The 25,100-nt window shown below is 38.4% G+C and overlaps 1 protein-coding gene across 2 annotated transcripts in view; it reads left to right on the top strand.

Moving 5' to 3' along the window:
* GOLM2 (golgi membrane protein 2) overlaps positions 1–25,100 on the top strand; it is a 114,172-nt gene that overhangs the window by 43,970 nt on the left and 45,102 nt on the right. For both annotated transcript variants that reach the window (XM_045900177.3, XM_045900178.3), the window contains exons 5-6: positions 762–906; positions 1,423–1,503. In XM_045900177.3, the coding sequence (XP_045756133.1) occupies positions 762–906; positions 1,423–1,503 (226 nt within the window). The remainder of the gene's footprint in view (positions 1–761; positions 907–1,422; positions 1,504–25,100) is intronic.

Raw genomic sequence — 25,100 nt, 5'->3', positions numbered from 1 at the left:
AAGGACCTATGTGGCAACACAAGTATGTGTATTTAACTCCTTGCCACTTTCAATTTTCCACTGAGGCCACTCAACCAATATAAAAGCAAAACTGGCCCACCGATAGAACTGAATCAGGCCTAACCAGTTATCTGAAGATTCAAGTTTCCAAGGAGATGATTGGGTTAGAAGCATGTTGGAAAGAATACTGACCTGTGTGTTGTTCTGCTGTTACTTCCTATGCTTGGGTGGCCAGTGCACCTAGGAAGAAGTTTGCCTATTTTCCACCCATATGTTTCTGCTTCTGGAAAAGCTTGGCAATGTCACTAGCCATCTATCACACTTGAGGGGGCACCCATGTGCCAGCCTCCTGTAGTCCACCATCCTGCTCGATTACAACGTAGGCCTATAGAGAACCCACCCTGCCCATAGCACCCGGGATAATGCCCAGCTGTAGGCCTCCATAGCAACCTCCAAGCAAGACTGTCTTCTTGCAGCATCACTCCTTCAGCATAGCCAAAGAGAATTACCTCTTCCTAACATTTTAGACCATTTACTATAATCAGAGACTTTAAGAAGTGTTATTCTTTTATTTCATATTAGGTTTTAAAAACTGAACAGAAAATAATATTATATCCCACATCTCCAAGTGTTTGGAATTTGGACCCATGGTATATGTTTCAAAAAATGAACTGTTTCAGAACATTTAATTGGTAGTTGTGTCAATTATTTAATCTTTTGAACTAAAAAATATTTACTATTACCAAATCTTTATTTAACAGCAAAAGTCACACAAGTTTGAATCAAAAGATGGAAATGAATTGGGTATAAACAATCACGCAGTACCTAAAAACATTCCCAGAGTAGCTGAGAATGCTGCAGATAAGAATGAAGAACCCTCAAGCAATCATATTCCACATGGGAAAGGTATTACTATTTTGTTTTGTGTTAATAGGATATTGACTTTTCTACTCACTTTGAAGTGAACATTTTCAGTCATAAAGAATATTGCTTGATTTTAGTTCAGTTATGATTAGGTGTCAGTGTTGTTTCAAATTTGGATCTCTTGATAGAGAAGAAAAAAGAGTAAATTGTTTTAGAGTTACAACTATGTCCAAAGCAAGATATAAAGATATGCAGTCAATGTAGCCTATTGCTTTAGAAACTGATTATTACATTCCTTCAAAACACTTTCAATTTATATAAGGGGAAAAAAAGAATTATTGGGGTGCCTGGGTGGCTCAGTCAGTTAAGCGGCCAACTCTGGATTTTGGCTCAAGGACATGAAATCAAGCTCTGTATTGGGCTCCGCCCTCAGCATGAAGTCGGCTTGAGATTCTCTCCCTCTTCTGTGCCCCTTCCCCTGATCTGTCTGTCTGTCTCTCTCTCTAAAAGAAATAAATCTTTAAAAAAAAAGAATTACATCTTTTGTTACTTGGGCAGAACAAATCAAACGAAGCGGTGATGCAGGAATGCCTGGAATAGAAGAGAATGACCTTGCAAAAGTTGAAGATCTTCCTACTGGTAAGTAAAAGTTATCAGAGTATTTACCCTACTCTCTTTGAGTAGAGGTCATAGTCATTTGAGAAAAGTCATAGATCTCTGGAAGATTTATATTTTCTGTTAATTAACTACCCATTAATTGCCAGGACTTGTTTAGGATACAATTGTTTTGGAAAATTTGTTAAAGCACTTGTTTTTGTGTTGAATCAACCATATTAGAACATTTTCTTAACTCAGAGTTACTGCTCATGACAGTTACACTATGTTAGAGTCATTTGTGTTTAGTAAAAGTATATATGGCTCATATCTGTGAGACAAAATATGTTCCCAGATTGCTGTGTTGTTGGTGTGCTTTAATATGGCATGGTAATACCCTTATATAGGATTTGGCTTGTCTTTCAGTTAATTACCCCACACTTTCAGTAGTTTATACCCTATTTTTCTTTTTCTTCTTTTATGGCCATTGCTGTTCAGTGTCTGTTTCTTTCTTCATTAATGTGTCTGCTTCTTATACATTTCCACTTTAAGTCACTACTGGTATTTTAGTCCTGTTCAGTGTTTTTTTTTCTTTGTTTGTTTCTTTTGTTTTTCCCTTGTCTCTTTGTTTTTCTTGCCATTTCTATGTTTCTTAGTTGTCATAGGTACTCCTCCTTGCTGACTCCAATTTATTGTGGTGAAAAACTGGAAGTAACAGCATGTCTTTGATTTTTCTTGGCTATTTTTTTTTTTAAGATTTTATTTATTTATTTGAGAGAGACAGAATGAGAGAGAGCGAGTACATGAGAGGGGGAGGGTCAGAGGGAGAAGCAGACTCCCTGCTGAGCAGGGAGCCCAATGCGGGATTCGATCCAGGGACTCCCGGATCATGACCTGAGCCGAAGTCAGTCGCTTAACCAACTGAGCCACCCAGGCGCCCTTCTTGGCTATTTTTATTCCTTTTCAATCTTAGGGATCACTTCTGTGGTTATAGGTCATTGTATGTGGCTGAAATTGCTGAGTTTCTGAGGTCCAAATGAATGAATATTAATCCTTTCATTTGTATAGTTTTGTTACCTTCTCACATTCTTTTATGCCTGTTCTTTGGGGTTTCCAATTCACCACAGTATATGCCTCTAAAATAAAGGTAAGGACAAGAGCAATAACAGGAATTTAAAAATGCAGAGTTAGAATGAGCATGATTTGTTTGTGAAGTAATGACGTTATCCAGTGATTCTTTTTTTTGTTTTAAAGATTTTATTTATTTATTTGACACAGAGAGAGACCGTGAGAGAGGGAATACAAGCAGGGGGAGTGGGAGAGGGAGAAACAGGCCTTGCAAATGGCAAGATTTCATTCTTTTTGATGGCTGCATAATATTCCATTTGTGTGTGTGTGTGTGTGTGTGTGTGTGTGTGTGTGTGTGTACACCACATCTTCTTTATCCATTCATCTGTTGATGGACATCTTGGCTCTTTCCATAGTTTGGCTGTTGTGGACATTGCTGCTATAAACATCAGGATGCATGTACCCCTTCGGATCCCTATATTTGTATCTTAGGGGTAAATACCCAGTAGTGCAATTGCTGGGTCGTAGGACAGCTCTATTTTCAACTTTTTGAGGAACCTTCATACTGTTTTTCAGAGTGGCTGCACCAGCTTGCATTCCCACCAACAGTGTAGGAGGGTTCCCCTTTCTCAGCATCCTCACCAATATCTGTCGTTCCCTGACTTGTTAATTTTAGCCATTCTGACTGGTGTGAGGTGATACCTCATTGAGGTTTTGATTTGGATTTCCCTGATGCCGAGCGATGTTGAGCACTTTTTCATGTGTCTGTTGGCCGTTTAGATGTCTTCTTTGGGAAAATGTTTCTTCATGTCTTCTGCCCATTTCTTGATTGGATTATTTGTTTTTTGGGTGTTGAGTTTGAGAAATTCTTTATAGATTTTGGATACTAGCCCTTTATCTGATATGTCATTTGCAAATATCTTCTCCCATTCTGTCGGTTGTCTTTGGTTTTGTTGACTGTTTCCTTTGCTGTGCAAAAGCTTTTTATCTTGATGAAGTCCCAATAGTTCATTTTTGCCCTTGCTTCCCTTGCCTTTGGTGATGTTTCTAGCAAGAAGTTGCTGCGGCTGAGGTCAAAGAGGTTGCTGCCTGTGTTCTCCTCTAGGATTTTTTTTTTTTTTTAAGATTTTATTTATTTATTTGACAGAAAGAGACACAGCGAGAGGGGGAACACAAGCAGGGGGAGTGGGAGAGGGAGAAGCAGGCTCCCGCGGAGCAGGGAGCCGGATGCGGGACTCAATCCCAGAACCCTGGGATCATGACCTGAGCCTAAGGCAGATGCTTAACGACTGAGCCACCCAGGCGCCCCTCCTCTGGGATTTTGATGGATTCCTGTCTCACATTTAGGTCTTTCATCCATTTTGAGTCTATTTTTTGTGTGTGGTGTAAGGAAATGGTCCAGTTTCATTCTTCTGCATGTGGCTATCCAATTTTCCCAACACCATTTGTTGAAGAGACTGTCTTTTTTCCATTGGACATTCTTTCCTGCTTTGTCAAAGATTAGTTGACCATAGAGTTGAGGGTCCATTTCTGGGCTCTCTATTCTGTTCCATTGATCTATGTGTCTGTTTTTGTGCCAGTACCATACTGTCTTGATGATTACAGCTTTGTAATAGAGCTTGAAGTCCAGAATTGTGATGCCACCAGTTTTGCCTTTCTTTTTCAACATTCCTCTGGCTATTTGGGGTCTTTTCTGGCTCCATACAAATTTTAGGATTATTTGTTCCATTTCTTTGAAAAAAGTGGATGGTATTTTGATAGGGATTGCATTAAATGTATAGATTGCTCTAGGTAGCATAGACATTTTCACAATATTTGTTCTTCCAATCCATGAACATGGAACGATTTTCCATTTCTTTGTGTCTTCCTCAATTTCTTTCATGAGTATTCTGTAGTTTTCTGAGTACAGATCCTTTGCCTCTTTGGTTAGATTTATTCCTAGGTATCTTATGGTTTTGGGTGCAATTGTAAATGGGATCGACTCCTTAATTTCTCTTTCTTCTGTCTTGTTGGTGTATAGAAATGCCACTGATTTCTGTGCATTAATTTTATATCCTGCCACTTTACTGAATTCCTGTATGAGTTTTAGCAGTTTTGGGGTAGAGTCTTTTGGGTTTTCCATGTAAAGTATCATGTCATCTGCAAAGAGTCAGAGTTTGACTTCTTCTTTGCCGATTTGGATGCCTTTTATTTCTTTTTGTTGTCTGATTGCTGAGGCTAGGACTTCTAGTACTATGTTGAATAGCAGTGTTGATAATGGACATCCCTGCCATGTTCCTGACCTTAGGGGGAAAGTTCTCAGTTTTTCCCCATTGAGAATGATATTCGCTGTGGGTTTTTCATAGATGGCTTTTATGATCTTGAGGTATGTACCCTCTGTCCCTACACTCTGAAGAGTTTTAATCAAGAAAGGATGCTGTACTTTGTCAAAGGCTTTTTCTGCATCTATTGAGAGGATCATATGGTTCTCGTTCTTTTTTTTATTAATGTATTGTATCACATTGATTGATTTGTGGATGTTGAACCAACCTTGCAGCCCAGGAATAAATCCCACTTGGTTGTGGTGAATAATCCTTTTAATGGACTGTTGGATCCTATTGGCTAGTATTTTGGTGAGAATTTTTGCATCCATGTTCATCAGGGATATTGGTCTGTAATTCTCCTTTTTGATGGGGTCTTTGTCTGGTTTTAGGATCAAGGTAATGGTGGCCTCATAAAATGAGTTTGGAAATTTTCCTTCCATTTCTATATTTTGGAACAGTTTCAGAAGAATAGGTATTAATTCTTTAAATGTTTGGTAGAATTCCCCTGGGAAGCCATCTGGCCCTGGGCTTTTGTTTGTTGGGAGATTTTTGATTACTACTTCAATTTCCTTGGTGGTTATGGATCTGTTCAGGTTTTCCATTTCTTCCTGGTTCAATATTGGTAGTTGATACATCTCTAGGAATGCATCTATTTCTTCCAGGTTATCAAATTTGCTGGCATATAGTTGCTCATAATATGTTCTTATAATTGTTTGTATTTCTTTTCTTTTTTTTTCTTTTTCTTTTTCTTTTTTATTTATTTTTTTAAGGATTTTATTTATTTATTCATGAGAGACAGAGAGAGAGAGAGAGGCAGAGGGAGAAGCAGGCTCCCAAGGAGCAGGGAGCCCGATGTGGGACTCGATCCCAGGACCCTGAGATCATGACCTGAGCCGAAGGCAGACGCTTAACCATCTGAGCCACCCAGGCGCCCCAATTGTTTGTATTTCTTTAGTGTTGGTTGTGATCGCTCCTCTTTCATTCATGATTTTATTTATTTGGGTCGTTTCTCTTTTCTTTCTGATAAGTCTGGCCAGGGGTTTATCAGTCTTATGAATTCTTTCAGAGAACCAGCTCCTAGTTTCGTTGATCTGTTCTACTGCTCTTTTGGTTTCTATTTCATTGATTTCTGCTCTGATCTTTATTATTTCTCTTCTTCTACTGGGTTTAGGCTTTATTTGCTGTTCTTTCTCCAGCTCCTTTAGGTGTAGGGTTAGGTTGTGTATTTGAGACCTTTCTTGTTTCTTGAGGAAGGCTTGTATTGCTATATACTTTCCTCTTAGGACTGCCTTTGCTGTATCCCAAAGATTTTGAACAGTTGTGTTTTGATTTTCATTTGTTTCCATGAATTTTTAAAAATTCTTCTTTAATTTCCTGATTGACCCATTCATTCTTTAGTAGGATGCTCTTTAGCCTCCATGTATTTGAGTTCTTTCCGACTTTCCTCTTGTGATTGAGTTCTAGTTTCAAAGCACTGTGGTCTGAAAATATGCAGAGAATGATCCCAGTCTTTTGGTTCCGGTTGAGACCTGATTTGTGACCTAGGATGTGATCTCTTCTGGAGAATGTTCCATGGGCACTAGAAAAGAATGTGTATTCTGTTGCTTTGGGGTGGAATGTTCTGAATATATCTGTGAAGTCCATCTGGTCCAGTGTGTCATTTAAAGCCTTTATTTCCTTGTTGATCTTTTGCTTAGATGATCTGTCCATTTCCGTGAGGGGGTGTTAAAGTCCCCTGCTATTATTGTATTGTTGTTGATGTGTTTCTTTGATTTTGTTATTAATTGGCTTGTATAATTGGCTGCTCCCATGTTAGGGACATCAATGTTTACAATTGTTAGAGCTTCTTGTTGGATAGACCCTTGAAGTAGGACATATGTCCTTCTTCATCTCTTATTATAGTCTTTGGTCTAAAATCTAATTTGTCTGATATAAGGATTGCCACCCCAGCTTTCTTTTGGTGTCCATTAGCATGGTAAATGATTTTCCACCCCCTCACTTTCAATCTGGAGGTGTCTTTGGGTCTAAAATGAGTCTCTTGCAGGCAGCATATCAGTGGGTCTTGTTTTTTTATCCAGTCTGATACCCTGTGTCTTTTGATTGGGGCATTTAGTCCATTTACATTCAGGGTAACCATTGAAAGATATGAATTTAGTGCCTTTATATTGCCTGTAAGGTGACTGTTACTGTATATTGTCTGTGTTCCTTTCTGGTCTATGTTACTTTTAGACTCTCTCTTTGCTTAGAGGACCCCTTTCAATATGTCTTGTAGGGCTGGTTTTGTGTTTGCAAATTCCTTTAGTTTTTGTTTGTCCTGGAAGGTTTTTGTCTCTCCTTCAATTTTCAATGACAGCCTAGCTGGATATAGTATTCTTGGCTGCATATTTTTCTTGTTTAGTGCTCTGAATATAACATGCCAGTTCTTTCTGGCCTGCCAGGTCTCTGTGGATAGGTCTGCTGCCAATCTAATGTTTCTACCATTGTAGGTTACATACCTCTTGTGCCGAGCTGCTTTCAGAATTTCCTCTTTGTCTCTGAGACTTATGAGTTTTACTATTAGATGTCGGGGTGTTGACTTTATTTTTATTGATTTTTAGGGGCTTCTCTGTGCCTCCTGGATTTTGATGCCTGTTTCCTTTCCCAAATTAGGGAAGTTCTCTGCTATAATTTGTTCCAACATACTTTCTGCCCCTCTCTCTCTTTCTTCTTCCTCTGGGATCCCAATTATTCTAATATTGTTTCATCTTATGGTATCGCTTCTCTCTCGAATTCTGCCCTCATGATCCAGTAGTTGTTTATCTCTCTTTTTCTCAGCTTCTTTATTCTCTATCATTTGGTCTTCTATATCACTAATTCTGTCTTTTGCCTCACTTATCCTAGCAGTTAGAGCCTCCAGTTTTGATTGCACCTCATTAATAGCCTTTTTGATTTTGACTTGGTTAGATTTTAGTTCTTTTATTTCTCCATAAAGGTATTCTCTAGTATCTTCCATGCTTTTTTTCAAGCCCAGCTAGTATCTTTATAATTGTCATTCTGAATTCTAGTTCCAGAATCTTACTAATGTCCATATTGATTAGGTCCCTGGCAGTCGATTCTGCCTCTTGTTCTTTTTTCTGAGGTGAGTTTTTCCATTTTGTCATTTTGTCTAGAGAAGAATAGATGAATGAGAGAACAAAATGCTAACAGGGTAACAACGACCCCAGAAAAATATACACTAAGCAAATCAGAAGAGACCCGAAACCAGGGGGGAAAAAAAGGGAAAGAAAGAAAAAAAAAAAAAGAATATGATCAGGCTGATGAATAGACCAGAGCCACACACTAGATTTTGGCCATATTTCGGTCTGTTAGAAGAAACTGCCTCCCAAAATTTTAAAGAAAGAAAAACTTATATATGTACAAAAATAAGGGTAAAGGATGGAAAATGATTGTAAAGATGAAAAGTATAAAAGATTTTATAAAAGGAATTGATAAAGAAGTTGGTTGAAAAAAGAAAGAAGAGAAATTTAAAAAACAAAAACAAAAAAGGGAGAGAATGTGATCAGGCAGGAGACTAGAACAAAGCCATACACTAGAGATTTAGGGTATATTTTAGTCTGTTAGAAGAAACTGTATCCCAAAATTTTAAAGAGAGAACAACTTATATATGTACCAAATTAAGGTTAACTGCAATGAAAGGATAGAATATGGCTCTAAAAATGAGAATTAAAAAAGATTTTTAAAGAAGGGATTGATAAGATTTTGGTTGAAAAGGGAAAAAGAAAAAAAAAAAGATAAAAATTAACTTTGAAAGACTAAAGAATCCTGAGAAAAAAAGCCATGAATTCTGTGTGCTATATTCCCCTAGTGTTGGAGTTCTGCTGTTGTCATTGATCGATAAACTTGGTCTTGGCTGGCTGTTCTTGCTGATCTTCTTGGGGGGGCGGTTTGCCTGTTGCAGTGATTCTCAAATGTCTTTGCCAGAGGCGGAATTGCACCACCCTTGCCAGAGGCCAGGCTAAGTAATCTGCTTGGGTTTGCTCTCAGTAGCTTTTGTTCCCTGAAGGCTTTCCCCACAGCTTAGAGGAGGAGAATGAAAATGGTGGCCTTCCAATCTCTGGTCCCAGAGGAGCCAACAGCTCAGGGCCCCACTCCTCAGTGAGCCCCCAGAGAAAAGGCAGTCAATCACTCCCATCTCCCCGGTCTCCGGCCGCACTCCATGCTCACCTGGCCTGTGACTGAGCATTTCTGTCTCTGGCACACGGCCCCGTTTGGAGTCTCCAAACCCAGCAGATTCCTGTGGTGCACCACTCCTCCCCGGGGATGAAGGAGTATCTCCCCGGATCTGCCACTTGTTGGGTCCCTGCTTCCAGAAAGTGGTCGCTTTTCTGTTCAGAGAGTTGCTGCTATTCTTTTCTTTGATCTCCTGTTGAATTTGTAGGTGTTCAGAATGGTTTGATACCTATCTAACTGAATTCCTGGGACCAGATGAAATTTAGGTCTCCTACTCCTCCGCCATCTTGCTCCTCCTAGACCATGTATTATTATTCTGAATTTTGTAGCACTTACTTTGGTCCTAGACTTACTGAGCTTTGAGCTTGATTAATCTCTTTTACATTGCTCTTGTTTGTTTTTTAACTCTCACCTAAAGTTTTGCCACGGATAAACTGCAGGTTTTTAGTATATAGAAGCACCCTGTTGAGATATATGAGCAAGGGTTGTTTACCTGCTTGCATGCATTTATTTTTGATGTCATATATATACAAAAATATATTTGCATTGAAATTTATAATTTTTAACCTCTTTTGTGCATAGTTTTCAAGTTAAAATTTTATCATTGCTACTTTAAATGTGTAGTGTCTCATTTTATTTTCTCATTTGTCCACTATCATAATTTATTACCTGGCCACCAAGGAATTCCAGAATTAGAGTTAAATGAAATGGAAATGCAAAAGGTCTTAAAGATCTTATCTTGACCATTTTTAGGTAATTTGTGCTTACCAGACAGCGGTTTTCATATGTCTTTCATACATGAACCACTTTAGTAGGGTAAAAATCCTATCTTGCTGCTTCTGCTTGATTAAAAAAAGCATACAACTATTTCATTAGAATGAATAGGGATGAAGAATGCTACTTTTGATGAGATGCCAACAAATTCATATCTGATTTTTATAGTATGAATTTGCCATATTGATTCATATAACGGTTGCAGCACTGTAGCTTAGAACTGGGAGGAACACCAAAAAATGTATACGTTTTGTGTAAATTTAGCACTAATGCCAAAAATATTTATATGTAGACACTGTCTACACTGTCATGGCTGATTAGAGGCCTTCTTTTGGCTTAATTTTTCTTTATATTTGATTTTCCGTAATTTGAAAATGATATGCTCTGATGTTGTCTTTTGGGGGCTCTTATTGCTTGGTGTTCTCTGAGTTTCCTGGACCTGCAATTTAGTGTCTGACATCAATTTGGGGAAATTCTCAATCATTATTGTTTCATGTATTTCTTCTGTTCTTTGTTCTCATTCTAGTATTCCTATTATGCATATGTTATACTTTTTGTAGTTGTCTTAGATATTCTGTTATTTTTTCACCATTATTCTCTTTGCTTTTCAGTTTTTGAGGATTCTGTTGATAGATCCTCTAGCTCAGAGCTTCTTTCCTCATCTGTGTCCAGTCTACTAGTGAGCCCATCAAAGGCACTCTTCCTTGCCGTTGTAGTGTTTTCTTATCTCTAGCATTTCTTTTTGGTTCTTTCTAGGATTTCCATCTCTCTACTTACATTGCCTATTTGTTCTTGTATGCTGTGTACTTTATCCATTAGTCTTTAGCACATTAATTGTAGTTGTTTTAAATTCCTGGTCTGGTATAATTCCTTCTTTGATGCTAGTTCTGTCTCTTCAAATTGTGCTTTTTTGCCTTTTGGTATGACTTGGAATTTTCTGTTGATAGTCAGACATGATGTATGAGGTAATAGTTACTCCTGTAAGTAGGCCTTTAGTAATGTGGTAGTGAGGTGTGAGGTAGTGAAGAGTGCGAAGTGTTCTTTAGTCCTATGATTTCTATTCTTTTAGAGTGAGTCTGTGCCTCTGGTCTGTGAACTTCACAAGCTTTTTCAGTTTTTTTCCTTTCCCTTAGGTGGGGCAGGATGGTTAGGGTGGGCTGAAGTTGGGTATTTTTCTAATTAAGGTCACTTAGGCTCTGATAATACCCTAGCAAATTAGGCTCTGTTTACCTAGTTTCTCCCATGGGCAGGCCTTGTTAAGAACAAAGTGCTCTAGTGTATTTCAGAATGGTTCCTTTTCCCTTCCTCCTGCCTGAGGGGATTTTTTCCCCCCACTACTTACTGTGGGAATATAGTTGAGCTCCTGGAGGTAAATCTCACAATATTGTGGGGAGCCTCCCTATGACTGGGTCCTCCTGGAATTTTTAACTCTCTCAGTTATCCACACTGAGGCTTCAGTGAGTTGTCCACACTGAACATCAATTACAGTTCAGGTTTTCCTGCCCTGGCACTGGTTCCAGTGGCCATTTCTGCTCACGAGTCTCTTTCGTAAGCTGTGACTTACTGTATTCACCTTTCTGTCTCTCTGTTCTTAGGGACAGTGGTCTGCCCTGTGTCCTCTTCTCTCCTATCCAGAAGACTTGTTGATTTTTCATCCTCTTTAGCTTTTTACTAGTTATGATAGTGTGGCAACCCCTAAGCTCCTTACATGTGGAACCAGAAACTGGAAGTCCTCTGGATTAATTTTTGAGCCTCATTAAACTGTTGGTGCTTTGCTTTGAAAATCATTGTTTATAACAGTTACCCTTAATTATTTAGGTATGTATCTTGAGTATAAAGATTGTTTTGCTATAGTAAATGGTGAAAAGAAACTTTGAGCTGTGTAGTCAGTCAGATGCAAAAAGGAAAGCTATGTCCTGTCTTTGTACCTTGAGCTCCTAGTATGATGCCTTACACATAACAGGGTCCCAGTAAATGTGTATGCTTGCATTACCAGAATATCCTTAGTGGTGGCGCAGTGGTATCTGGAAACAAACTGCCAGGACTCAAACCCATGGCTCCCATCTTTTAATAGGAGTGTGACGGCCATTTATTTGCTCTTATCCTTATCTGTGAAGTAGGATAACAGCAGTTCCAACCTCATAGTGTGAATGTGAGATTTAAATGTAAAGCACGTAGGACAGTGCCTGGCACATAGCCACTGCTATATAAATCTTAGTTACAATTGTTATTATTATGATTATTGCATATCCTTAGAAACATATTTGTTATCTTCTTGTCATTCCTTTTACTGAGTGTTGTCTTTTTCTCTCTGAAGTAGTCTATGCCAAAATTCTTAATGCCTGTGCAAGTTCTGGTGTGTATGTGGAGTCCCTAATGGCTGTAGATGCAGTAACCCCACAGCAGAAGTAGAGAAAAGAACACATCCTTGTCATTTTAAAATAGATTTTTATGTGTTGTTTTATTTATGATAGCCAAGGTTATACTAGAAACTATAACGGAGCAGGGCTGAACTGTCTTAAAATGTAGCTCTGAAACAGGCAAGAGGTATATAGCATATGCCTATGATTAACATGACATTTCAGCTTCTGAGCTCCCAAACCATAGAGCCAAACCTCAGTGGGTTTTGTTTGTTTTTAATGTTGATTTGAGCTAGTCACCAAGATTTTATAGGAATCTTATAATTTAACCTGTTACCAAACACTTACCTGGATATTTATCTTTATGCTGTTTTAGACACCTGTTATGTTAGACAGTTACATATTTATATCACTAGTTTTTAAACTTTTTAAATTAAAAAAACATTCCAAACATAAAATAAAACAGAGAATAATATAATGAATAGCGAAGTACCTACATCTCCGCAAAAGAAAGCCACAAAAATAACATTACATTTTGCCACATTTGTTTCAGATATTTCTGTTATTGATGTTATTATTAAAGAAATAAAACATTACTGATAAGTTGAAGCCTCCTTGTGTACCTTCCAGATCCTATTCCTGTCTCTTCTTCCCCAGAGGTAACTACTATGCTGAGATTGGTGTGTATCAATTTCTGTACATGTTTTTAGGCTTTTACTGCATTTGTAAACATCTATAAAACTATAAAGTGTTGTTTTGTTTGCTGCCTTAAACTTTAAATAAATAGTGTCTTAGTGTGTATATTATTCTATAACTTGTTTTTTCCCCCTCAGTTTTATGCTTCTGCGACTTACCCGTGTCATACCTGTGGCTTTTTTTTTTTTTTTTTTAAGATTTTATTTATTTATTTGACAGAGAGAGAGATAGCGAGAGCAGGAACACAAGCAGGGGGAGTGGGAGAGCGAGAAGCAGGCTTCCTGCCGAGCAGGGAGCCCGATGTGGGACTCGATCCCAGGACCCTGGGATCATGACCTGAGCCAAAGGCAGACGCTTAACGACTGAGCCACCCAGGCGCCCATACCTGTGGCTTTTTAACAGTTATATTTATTTCATTGTATAAATATACCATGATTTATTATTTGCATATAATAAACATTAAGACTGCTTTTAGTTTTTTGCTATTTCAAATAATACCACAGTAGATGTTCTTGTTTATGTCTTCTTATGCATATGAGAGTCTCTAGTATCTAGTCTCTAGATACTAATATTTAAGTAGTATATTGAGTTACAGAGGTGAGCCTGGTACTGGCTAGAAAACATGACTAGGGATCTAACTGTCCCAGGCCCTCCTCAGTCACTGAGAGTTGAGGAGATCAATAGCTCAGCACAATGGTTGCAAAACTGTGTATAAGAGTATGAACTTAAAAGTAGAATTCTTGCATCATAGAATATCTTTATCTTCAGTAATATCAATTTACGCTTCTGCTGGTAATATAGGACAGTTTCTGTTTATCCACATCCTCACTAACGTTTGGGTTTGCTGTACTTTAATTTTTTGCCAATCTGACATTTATGAAATACTATCTTATTTCAACTTAAATATGCTGTGGTACTAGTGATATTAGGCATCCCTTCATATGTTAGCCATTTTGGTTGCTGCCTTCTATGAATTACCTGGTAATCATTTTTGTCAAGTTTTCTATTGGATTGTTGGTATTTTCCTTATTGATCTTTAAGAGTTCTTTAGGAGTATGTAATCCTCCTCCATGTCATGCATATCAACAGAGAGAAAAATCTTATTTCTTACTTGGAAACTTTTTTCTAGTTTTAAGATCCAGTTAACCTCATAGTAAAAATTGCCTCTAATGATTTACTTTGGGGAAAATCCTGATAGATACAAAGATTTTTATGTACCTGAACAATTGGAAGTTCTTTTCTAATTAATAACTTAGAAAAAGTTTCTCCTTTTGGTTTATAAATGCATATTAGATAGAGCTGCTTTATTTATAAAATTAATTTTTTGGAATAGAGGCTTTTGGCCTTGGCTATATTGGAATCACTGGGGAGTTAAAATAAAATTATGCCTGGGTCCCACTCCAGAGATTTTGATATGTTTGGTCTGAGATGCAGCTTGGGCACTGAATGTGTAAGTGTTCCTTAGGTGATTGTATTATGTAACTAAGGTTGAAAACCACTTCTCTTGGAGGAATTTTCTAGATCTACATTGTCTAATACAGTAGCCACTGGTCACATGTATTTATTTAATTTCATTAAACTTAGAACTAAAAAATCAGTTCCTCAAACTAGTGCTTTAAGTGCTTAATGGTTGCCTGTGGGTAGTGGCCACTATAGTGGACAGCACGAGTACAGAACATTTTCATTGCAGAAAGTTCTGTTGAATAGTGCTGCTCTAGATGGTAATGGTGATTACCCTTGGGAAAGAAGACTGAGGACAGATAAAAAGGTGACTTAGTTTTCATCATACAATCTTTAGAACTTTTTGGGTTTTGGTTTCAAAATTTCATAGGGTAATTTCATAAATTACCTATTTAAAAATAAATAATTTTTTAAAAATTAAAGAGAAGTAATTACAGTGGTATTTGAGAGGAGAAAAAATAAAAGATTATGCTTTTTTTTTAAAGATTTTATTTATCCATTTGATAGAGAGAGAGCACAAGCAGAGGCAGTGGCAGGCAGAAGGAGAGGGAGAAGCAGGCTCCCTGCTGAGTGAAGAGCCCGATGTGGAGCTCGATCCCAGGACCCTTGGACCATGATCTGAGCAGAAGGCAGATGCCCAACCAACTGAGCCACCCAGCTGCCCCAGAAAAGCTTATGTTTTAAAGAAGCAACATAGGGACGCCTGGGTGGCTCAGTTGGTTAGGTGTCCAACTCTTGATTTTGGTTCAGGTCAGGCTTGGGGTCTTGAGATCCAGTCCTGCATCAGGCTCCGCACTGAGCGTGGAGTCTGCTTGAGATTCTCTCTCCCTTTCCCTCTGCTCCTCTCCCCTTTCCCTTTCTAAAAATAAATAAGTAAATAAAAATAAAGAAATAAAGAAGCAATGTAGTAGTTATTATTATTGATTAAGATTCTTTCTCTAATGATTAAAGCTTTTAGAGGAAATATCTAAATTTATAAAAATACATTAAAAGTTTTTTGTTTTTCCATTTTATTTTATTATGTTATGTTAGTCACCATACAATACCTCATTAGTCTTTGATATAGTGATCCACTATCCATTGTTTTCATATAACACCCAGTGCTCCATGCACTACGTGCCCTCCTTAATACCCCTCACTGGGCTAATCCATCCCCCCACCCCCTTCCTCTCTAAAGCCCTCAGTTTGTCAATTTTTGCCATTCTAACTGGTGTAAGGTGGTATCTCAGTGTGGTTTTGATTTGAATTTCCCTGGTGGCTAATGATGATGAACATTTTTTCATGTGTCTTTAGCCATTTGTATGTCTTCTTCAGAGAAGTGTCTGTTCATGTCTTCTGCCCATTTTTTGACTTGATTATTTGTTTTTTGGGTGTTGAGTTTGAGAAGTTCTTTATAGATCTTGGATACCAGCCCTTTATCTGTAGTGTCATTTGCAAGTATCTTCTCCCATTCTGTGGGTTGCCCCTTTGTTTTGTTGACTGTTTCCTTTGCTGTGCAGAAGCTTTTTATCTTGATGAAGTCCCAGAAGTTCATTTTTGCTTTTGTTTCAGTAACCTTTGGAGATGAATCTTTAAAGAAGTTGCTGTGGCCGATGTCAAAGAGGTTACTAACTATGTTCTCTAGGATTTTGATGGATTCCTGTCTCACATTGAAGTCTTTCATCCATTTTGAGTTTATCTTTGTGAATGGTGTTAGAGAATGGTCGAGTTTCATTCTTCTGGAAATAGCTGTCCCAATTTTCCCAGCACCATTTATTGAAGAGACTGTCTTTTCCATTGCATATTTTTTCCTGCTTTGTCAAAGGTTATTTGGCCATAGAGTTGAGGGTCCATATCTGGGCTCTCTATTCTGTTCTATTGGTCTATATGTCTGTTTTTGTGCCAGTACCATGCTGTCTTGGTGATCACTGCTTTGTAATATAGCTTGAAATCAGGCAACGTGATGCCCCAGCTTTTTTTTTCTTCTTCAACATTTCCTTGGTGATTCAGGGTCTTTTCTGATTCCATACAAATTTTAGAATTGTTTTTTCCAGCAGATGTCATTGGAATTTTGATCGGGATGGCATTGAAGGTATATAGATTGCTCTGGGTAGCATAGACATTTTAACAATGTTTATTCTTCCGATCCATGAACATGGAATGTTTTTCCATCTTTTTGTGTCTTCTTCAATTTCTTTCACGAGTGTTCTGTAGTTCCTAGAGTATAGATCCTTTACCTCTTTGGTTAGGTTTATTCCGAGGTATCTTACGGGTTTTGGTGCTAGTGTAAATGGAATCGTTTCTCTCATTTCTCTTTCTACGGTTGCATTGTTAGCGTATAAGAAAGCAACTGATTTCTGTGCATTGATTTTGTATCCTGCCACATTACTGAATTGCTGTATGAGTTCTAGTAATTTGGGGGTGGAGTCTTTTGGATTTTCCACATAAAGTATCATGTCATCTGCGAAGAGAGAGTTTGACTTCTTCTTTGCCAATTTGAATACCTTTTATTTCTTTTTGTTGTCTGATTGCTGTTGCTAGTACTTCTAGTACTATGTTGAACAATAGTGGTGAGAGTGGGCATCCTTGTCGTGTTCCTGATCCTAAGGGAAAGGCTCTCAGCTTTTCCCCATTGAGAATGATATTCGTTGTGGGTTTTTCATAGATGGATTTTATGAACTTGAGGAATGTTCCCTCTATCCTTATATTCTGAAGAGTTTTAATCAGGAAAGGATGCTGTATTTTGTCAATTGCTTTTTCTGCATCGAGAGGACCATATGGTTCTTCTCTCTCCTCTTATTAATATGTTCTGTCACATTGATTGATTTGTGAATATTGAACCACCCTTGCATCCCGGGGATAAATCCCACTTGGTCATGGTGGATGATCCTTTTAATGTATTGTTGGATCCTGTTAGCTAGGATTTTGTTGAGGATTTTGGAATCCATATTGATCAGGGATGTCGGTCTGAAATTCTCCTTTTTGATGGGGTCTTTGCCTGGTTTTGGGATTAAGGTAATGCTGGCCTTATAGAATGAGTCTGGAAGCTTTCCTTCTGTTTCTGTTTTTTGAAACGGCCTCAGGAGAATAGGTATTATTCTTTGAATGTTTGGTAGAATTCCCCAGGGAATCCATCAGACCCTGGACTCTTGTTTTTTGGGAGGTTTTTGATCACTGCTTCAATTTCATTACTGGTTATTGGCCTATTCAGGTTGTCAATTTCTTCCTGTTTCAGTCTTGGGAGTTTATAGGTTTCCAGGAAGGCATCCATTTCATCCAGGTTGCTCAATTTATTGGCATATAGTTGTTGATAATAATTTCTAATAATTGTTTCTATTTCCTTGGTGTCAGTCATGATCTCTCCCCTTTCATTCATAATTTTATTAATTTGGGTCCTTTCTCTTTTCTTTTGGATAAGTCTGGCCAGTGGTTTATTGATCTTATTAATTCTTTCAAAGAACCAGCTTCTAGTTTTGTTGATCTGATCCACTAGGTTTCTGGTTTCTAATTCACTGATCTCTGCTCTAATCTTAATTATTTTTCTAATGCATGGCTTAGGCATCATTTGTTGCTTTTTCTGTAGTTCTTTAAGGTGTAAAGTTAGTTGGTGAATTCGGGATTTTTCTATTTTTTTGAGTGAGGCTTGGGATGGCTATGTATTTCCCCCTTAGGACCACCTTTGCAGTATCCCATAGTTTTTGGACTGTGTTTTCATTCTCATTGGTTTCCATGAAATGTTTAAGTTCTTCATTGATTTCCTGGTTGACTCAAACATTCTTGAGCAGAGTGGTCTTTAGCTTCCAAGTGTTTGAATTTCTTCCAAACTTTTTCTTGTGATTGAGTTCCAGTTTTAAAGCATTATGGTCTGAGAATATGCAGGGAATAATCTCAATCTTTTGGTATCAGTTGAGACCTGATTTGTGACCCATGGTCTGTTCTGGAGAAAGTTCCATGTGCACTCGAGAAGAATGAGCATTCTGTTGTTTTAGGGTGGAATGTGCTGTATATATCTATGAGGTCCATCTGGTCCAGTATGTCATTCAAAACTCTTGTTTCTTTGTTGATTTTCTGCTTAGATGGTCTGTCTATTGCTGAGAGTGGCGTATTGAGGTCTCCTACAATTAACGTATTGTTATCAGTATGACTCTTTATTTTGGTTAACAGTTAGCTTATGTAGATGGCTGCTCCCATGTTGGGGGTGTAGATATTTACAATTGTTAGATCTTCTTGTTGGATAGACTCTTTAAGAATGATATAGTGTCCTTCTGTGTCTCTAACTACAGTCTTTAGTTTAAAATCTAATTTGTCTGATATAAGTATTGCTACCCCAGCTTTCTTTTGAGGTCCGTTGGCATGGAAGATGGATCTCCATCCCTTCACTTTCAGTCTGGATGTATCTTTAGGTTCAAAATGAGTCTCTTTTAGACAGCATATGGATGGGTCCTGTCTTTTCATCCAGTCTGCAACCCTGTACCGTTTATGGGAGCATTTTTTTTTTTTTTAATGGGAGCATTTTGGCCATTCATGTTGAGAGTGATGTTTGAAGGATATGAATTTATTGTCATCATGTTGACTGTGAAGACCTTGTTTTTATAGATTGTCCCTGTAAATTTCTGTTCTATATCACTCTTGGGGTTGTTCTCCTTTTATAGAATCCCCTTTAATATCTCTTGCAGGGCCGCTTAGTGGTCACATATTCTTTCAGTTTCTGCCGGTCTTGGAAGCTCTGCATCTCTCCATCCATTCTAAATGACAGCCTTGCCGGATAAAGTATTCTTGGCTGTATGTTCTTCTCGTTTAGTACCCTGAATATGTCTTGCCAGCCCTTTCTGACTTGCCAGGTCTCTGTGGATAGGTCTGACGTTATTCTGATGTTCCTTGCTCTGTAGGTAAGGAATCTCTTTCCCCTAACTGCCCTCAAGATGGTTTCCTTGATTCTGAGATTTGCGAGTTTTACTATTACATGCTGGGTTGTTGGCCTGTTTTCCTTGATCTTGGGAGGGTTCCTCTCTGCCTCTAGCACACAAATGTTTGTTTCATTCCCCAGATGAGGGAAGTTCTCAGTTACGATTTGCTGAAATATATCTTCTAGTCCTCTCTTTCTCTCCACCCCCTCAGGGATCCCAATAATTCTGGCATTGGAACGTTTTATGGTGTCGCTTATTTCTCTGATTCTATTTTCATGGATTCTGAGTTGTTTTTCCCTGGCCTCCTCTTTTCCCTTCTTGTCTCTTAATTTGTCTTCTAAATCACTGATTTGTTTTTCTGCCTCGCTTACCCTAGCTGTTAGATTATCTAAATTGGATCTCATTGATAGCATTTTTAAGTTCTGCCAATTCAGCTTTCATTTCTGCCCTTAGAGACTCTATGTTGTCATTAATCGATTTCCCCATTCTAGCTATCGTCTTCCCAATTGCTACCCTGAATTCTATCTCCGACATCTTGGTTATATCTGAATCCATTTGTAAATCTGTGGCATAAGTCATAGTCTGTGAGTCTTTCCTATTTGGGGGGTTCCTCCTCCTAGTCATTCTGTTGAGGGGTGGTTGAGGGAATGTATAGAGTCCAAATTATTGACCAGAATCCAAGCAAGATGCACCTGTTTTCTAGGGACCTTAGGGTTGCTGGCCTCTTGTTTTCCCAGCCTGTCTTCTGGGGGAGGGGCCTGCCACACTGTTACTCAGGCAACCCTGTTTGGGCAGAGTTGCCCTGCCCCCTGTTGTGGGGGATGGGCTCAGTGGAAACCAGTGTTTGGGGCTTTTGTTCCCTGGTAGTTTTCCCTGGTGGCTTTCCGGGTCTCTTCCAAGAGAGCAGAAGAGATCGTTTCCAACCCTCTGTCTCAGAGCAGAGAGATCGCAATTTGTTCTCCAGTGAGCTCTCCAGGCCACACTATCTCCGTTTTTGTCTGTGCTGCTATAAACTGCAGTGTCCTGGATTGTGCGACCCTCAGCAGCGCTCCCAGTCCTCTCCTCCGGGTCGGGGCACCTCTCTGCCCTTTGTGCTTCTAAAACCGCCAGCCACCCCAAGTTTGCATGTGGGACCTGGCTGCTCTGGGTTTCCATCCAGGGGACTGCCCTAAAATCCTTTCCCCATCACTACCAGTCTGCGAGTTTGTGCCTCATCCCCAGCGCGGGAGGCTATCGCTCACCAGTGGTGTAGGATCCTGAGGGCTCGGCTCCCTCCCCCTTCCGTTTATCCTCCGTTATTTGCCTGTGGAATCATGGCTCCCCACTTCAAACCTCGAAACCAGCCACCTGCGATATTCTGTTTGTAGAGATCCAGATCTATCTTCTTACATCTCAGGCTGATTTCATGGGTGTTCAGAGTGGTCTGGTAGATATCCAGCTCAATTCTGGGGACTGGTTGGAATAGGGTCCCCTACTCCTCTGCCATGTTTTCCCGCTCCTACTTATTTATTTTAGAGAGAGAGAGAGAGAAAGAACAGGGGGAGGGGTGGGTAGAAGGAGAGGGAATGAATCTCAAGCAGACTCCCTGCTGAGCATGGAGCCCCACTCATGGCTCGATCTCACGGCCCTGAGGTTGTGACCTGAGCCAAAACCAAGAGTCAGATGCTTAACTAACTGAGCTACTCAGGCGCCCCTGGATTCTGATCTCAATCTTGATTATTATTTTCCCTTCAGCCAGGAGAACTTCCCTTAACATTTCTTGAAATGCAGGTCTTCTAACAACACATTTTTTCAACTTTTGTTTATCTAAAAACATTTTTATTTCATGTTCATTTTTGAGGTATATTTTTGTTGAATATATAAATTCACGGGGCCCCTGGGTGGCTCAGCTGGTTAAGTGTCTCCCTTCGGCTCAGGTCATGATCCCAGACTCGTGGGATTGAGTCCCGCATCAGGCTCCTTGCTCATCGGGGAGCCTGCTTCTCCCTCTGCTTGCACCTCCCCCTGCTTGTGCTCTCTCTCTGACAAATAAATAAATAAAATCTTAAACCAAAAAGAAATTCAGGTTGATTTTTTTTTTCTTTTATCACTTTAAAAATGCAATTCCACTGTTTTATAGACTGCACTGATTCTAAGCTAGCCATCATCATTCTTTTTGTTGAGCCCTTGTATTAGTGTGTATTTTTTTTTTTTTTTTTTAAGTAAGCTCTATGCCCAGTGTGGAGCTTGAATTCACACCATGAGATCAAGCATTGTGTGCTCTCCTAATTGAGCCAGCCAGGTACTGGTAGTATGGTTTTTTTTTTTTTTTTTTGATAACTGCTTTTAAGATTTTCTCTATATATTTGATTTTCATGAGTTTTACTAAGATATACCTTGAAATGGTCTCCTGGTTTTCTTTGTGTTTGTGTTGCTTGAGATTCCCTGAGGTTCTTCAATATGTGGGTTGATTTTTTTACCAAATTTGGGGAATTTTCAGCCTTCATTCAAATTCAGATATTCAATTTTTTTTCTGCCCTTTTCTCTTTTTTTTCCTTCTGGAACTCATAATACATGTATTTCAGACTGCTTTATATTATCTCAGAGGTCACTGAAGTTCTATTCAGGTTTTTTTGCAATACTTTTTCTCTCTGTTCGTTTAATGCCTTTGAGCTGTCTTCAGGTTCATTGACCCCTTTTTCTATGGTGTTTAGTCCATTGTTCAAAGCCCATCCAGTGTGTTTTTCATTTCAGATGTGTTTGAGTTCTAGAATTCCTATTTGGTTCTTTTTTTAGTTTCCATTTCTCTACTGGATGTCTTTCCTTTAAATCTGTGTGTGTGTGTATGTGTGTGTGTGTGTGTATGTGTGTACAACTGTTTACAGGTCCTTGTCTGTAGTTTCAGCAATTGGGTCATCTTTGAGTCTGTTTCTGTTGATTGCTTTTTTCCTTGATTATGGGTCATATTTCCTGCTTCTTTGTATGTCTAGTAATTTTATTGTGTGCTATATGAATGCTATAGTACAGAAGTATGGGTTTTGTTGTCTTTTAAAGGGTGCTGAGTTTTTATTCTGGCAGACAGTCAAATTATTGGTGAATGCTCTTGATTCTGTCAGACTTGATTTTATGCTTTGTCAGGACAGGTCAGTTTTGATTTTGTTCTTCGTCTGAAGGCATGGTTCCTAACTGTAGGACGTGATCCCTATTTTTAAAGTAGGACTTGTAGCATCTCATCTGAATGCTCAGGATGCTCAGTGAAGATTCTCTATTATGGCTGGGCCAAAGATGCATTGTTTTCAAGTGCTTTATGACCTGTTTCTGTTCAGCTCTCAGCCCTGCAGCAGCAAGTGCTTTCTGTTAGCCTCTCTAGAGTCTTAACCCTCTGTATATATAGCTGAGGCCTCAGCCAGAAACCCAAGAGGAATATCCATGCTGATCTCTCTCCTCTGTTTCACTCCACACAGCTTCTTTGTAGTATTGTCTTACAAATTGCAACCACCTGAGCCGCTCAAACTCTGATCTCTGCCTCCTCTGCTCACTAAGATTGCCTATCTCATGTACACCCCTTTTTTCAAGAGTTAGTCTTATGCTGCTGGTTGTCCAGTGCCTGAAAACAGTTGTCTTACGTATTTTTGTCCATATTAAAAAAAGTTTGGGTTGTAAGAGGGTAAGTCCAATACTGGTTTCTATGTTATGGCTAGCAGTGGAAATTTATGTTGTTCTTTTAAAATTATATAAATGGATCTCCAAATTTGAAGGAGCCAAAGTTCACAGGCCAGGTCTTAGGAGCCATATGAGAACATCATTTTAATAGTCTCTTTAGACATGTACCTTTATTGCTCAGAGGGTGGAGGTGGTTCCACTGGCTCATATTTGAGCAATTTACAAGCATGTTATATCTGTTCCTGTATGCAGAACAAAGTAACATAAAAATGTTACATCATTGTTTTGTATTTAATGTTCATGCTTCAAGATGATTAATATATTTATGGGCACTTACCAGTTAGAGTTTCATAACTTCCCAAAACATTATTATAAGTAAACATTCATCAGGACTCTTGAGTGTGAGCAAACTTTGTAACCAGGAAGCTCAATACATTGGTTAAGGCCAGTAGTTTTACATTTAAATGTTTTCGTTTTTTCAACATGAATCTTGCATTCTTTTTTCTTTCTAAGGATTAATACTTTATTTTGACAACTTCAGTATATATTGAACACCTACTATTTTCTAGGCTTATATCATAATTGAGTAGCTAATATTCTTACTTAGCCTCCAAATCGATCATGCAGGGTAAATGGCATTATCCCTATTTTTCAGATGAAGACTAGGACTTTGAGAAATTAGTCACTAACCCAAAATCATACAGTTAATAAATTACAGAGTCATGATTTAAGTCCTGGTCTGTCTGACTCCAAAGCTCATGCTTTTTATAATTTTATTCTTTTGGCTGTGCACCAGAACCACTTTTGGGGCTTTTAATAAATATAGATACCTAGGTACTACCCCCTTATTCAGTATGTCCAGGGTGGTATCTGTTGAGTTGAGGACCGTTGCTTATTCTTACTTATACTTACTTCTCCATAGTCATAGTCACTGGATTGTGATGCCCTCTAAGACAGAAACTGGAAGGTTTGAACATTTTTAAGGTTGTAGCCCTATCGTTGGAAAAAGGAAATGCAGACATTTCTTTTTTGGCTCTCAGAGTAGGGACTGCAACTGAGGGCAATAGAGAAGTGAAGAAGGATTAACCTTAAACCTACTATCACCTTTTATAAGCATCTCAGCCAGTTCCTCCAGAAATGACTACTTTGAATTTTTAAGTCAAGCGAAATGTATATCTCATTTCTTCTGTCATGAGTTTCAATTTCCTCATCTGTGAAAGGTATATTTATCTCACATAGATTTAAGGGTGACATGAGATTAGTGCCTGGTTTATACTAAGCAGTCAGAAAATGGGAACTACAGTTATTATAATTAGTACATTATTGCCTCCTTTGGAATTGCCAAATGTAGTCCCAGCCATTAGCCCCCCAACCCCCTAACCAATTATGTCTAACTTTTTAACTGTTGTGTCTCTAATATAGATCCTTCTTTCTTCTCTGACCTCATTTCTAACACTTTCCCCTCACTTCTTTCTTTGCAGTTCCTCTGATATGCCATGCATGCTCCTGTCTTAAGGCCTTTGTGTGTACTTGATGATTTTGCCTGAATGTTTTTCCTCCATGTTTCATTCACTCTGCTTAAATGTCTCTTTGAAAATGCCTCCCCTGACCAAACTATCTAAAACAGAATCTCCCACCACTCTCTATCATATCTCCCTGTTTTACTTTATGCATAGAACTTTTCACTCTGACATTTATATTTTATACATACTCTTGTTTACTTATTATCTACCCAACAAGAATGTAAGCTTTATGGGGGCAATGACTTGGTCTGTTTTGTTTACTGTTGAATCTCCAGTTTTTTATTTATTTATTTTTTCTTGGTGAAAATTAGTTGTTTATCCATTTTTTTATTATGTTATGTTAATCACCATATATTACATCATTAGTTTTTGATGTAGTGTTCCATGATTCATTGTTTGCGTATAACACGCAGTGCTCCTGAGTCTCCAGTTTTTAATAACAGTGCCTAGCATATAATAGACGCTTGGTAAATATTGTTGAATGATAAATATTGTTGAATGATTGAACTTCCATACTGATAGCTCTCCATTATAAAAAATATAAAACCCAGAACCTGAGTAATAGGATAACAGCTGTATGCTCCAAGTGACTTTGTGTCCTGTGTTTTGTCTTTATCATAACTAGGCTTTGTCATTTTATCTTTGGTACTTTTCCTTAATAACGGCTTTATCAATGATATATATATTTTAGTAGCCTAGTTATTAATATTATCTGATAGC

The sequence above is a fragment of the Mirounga angustirostris genome, unplaced genomic scaffold, assembly GCF_029215605.1.
Source record: "Mirounga angustirostris isolate CCGP_5_RB_7025 unplaced genomic scaffold, mMirAng1.0.hap1 SCAF_9, whole genome shotgun sequence".
NCBI classification, from domain to species: Eukaryota; Metazoa; Chordata; class Mammalia; order Carnivora; family Phocidae; genus Mirounga; species Mirounga angustirostris.
Note: the sequence above shows the minus strand (reverse complement) of the source record. Positions and strands in the feature narration are given on the sequence as shown.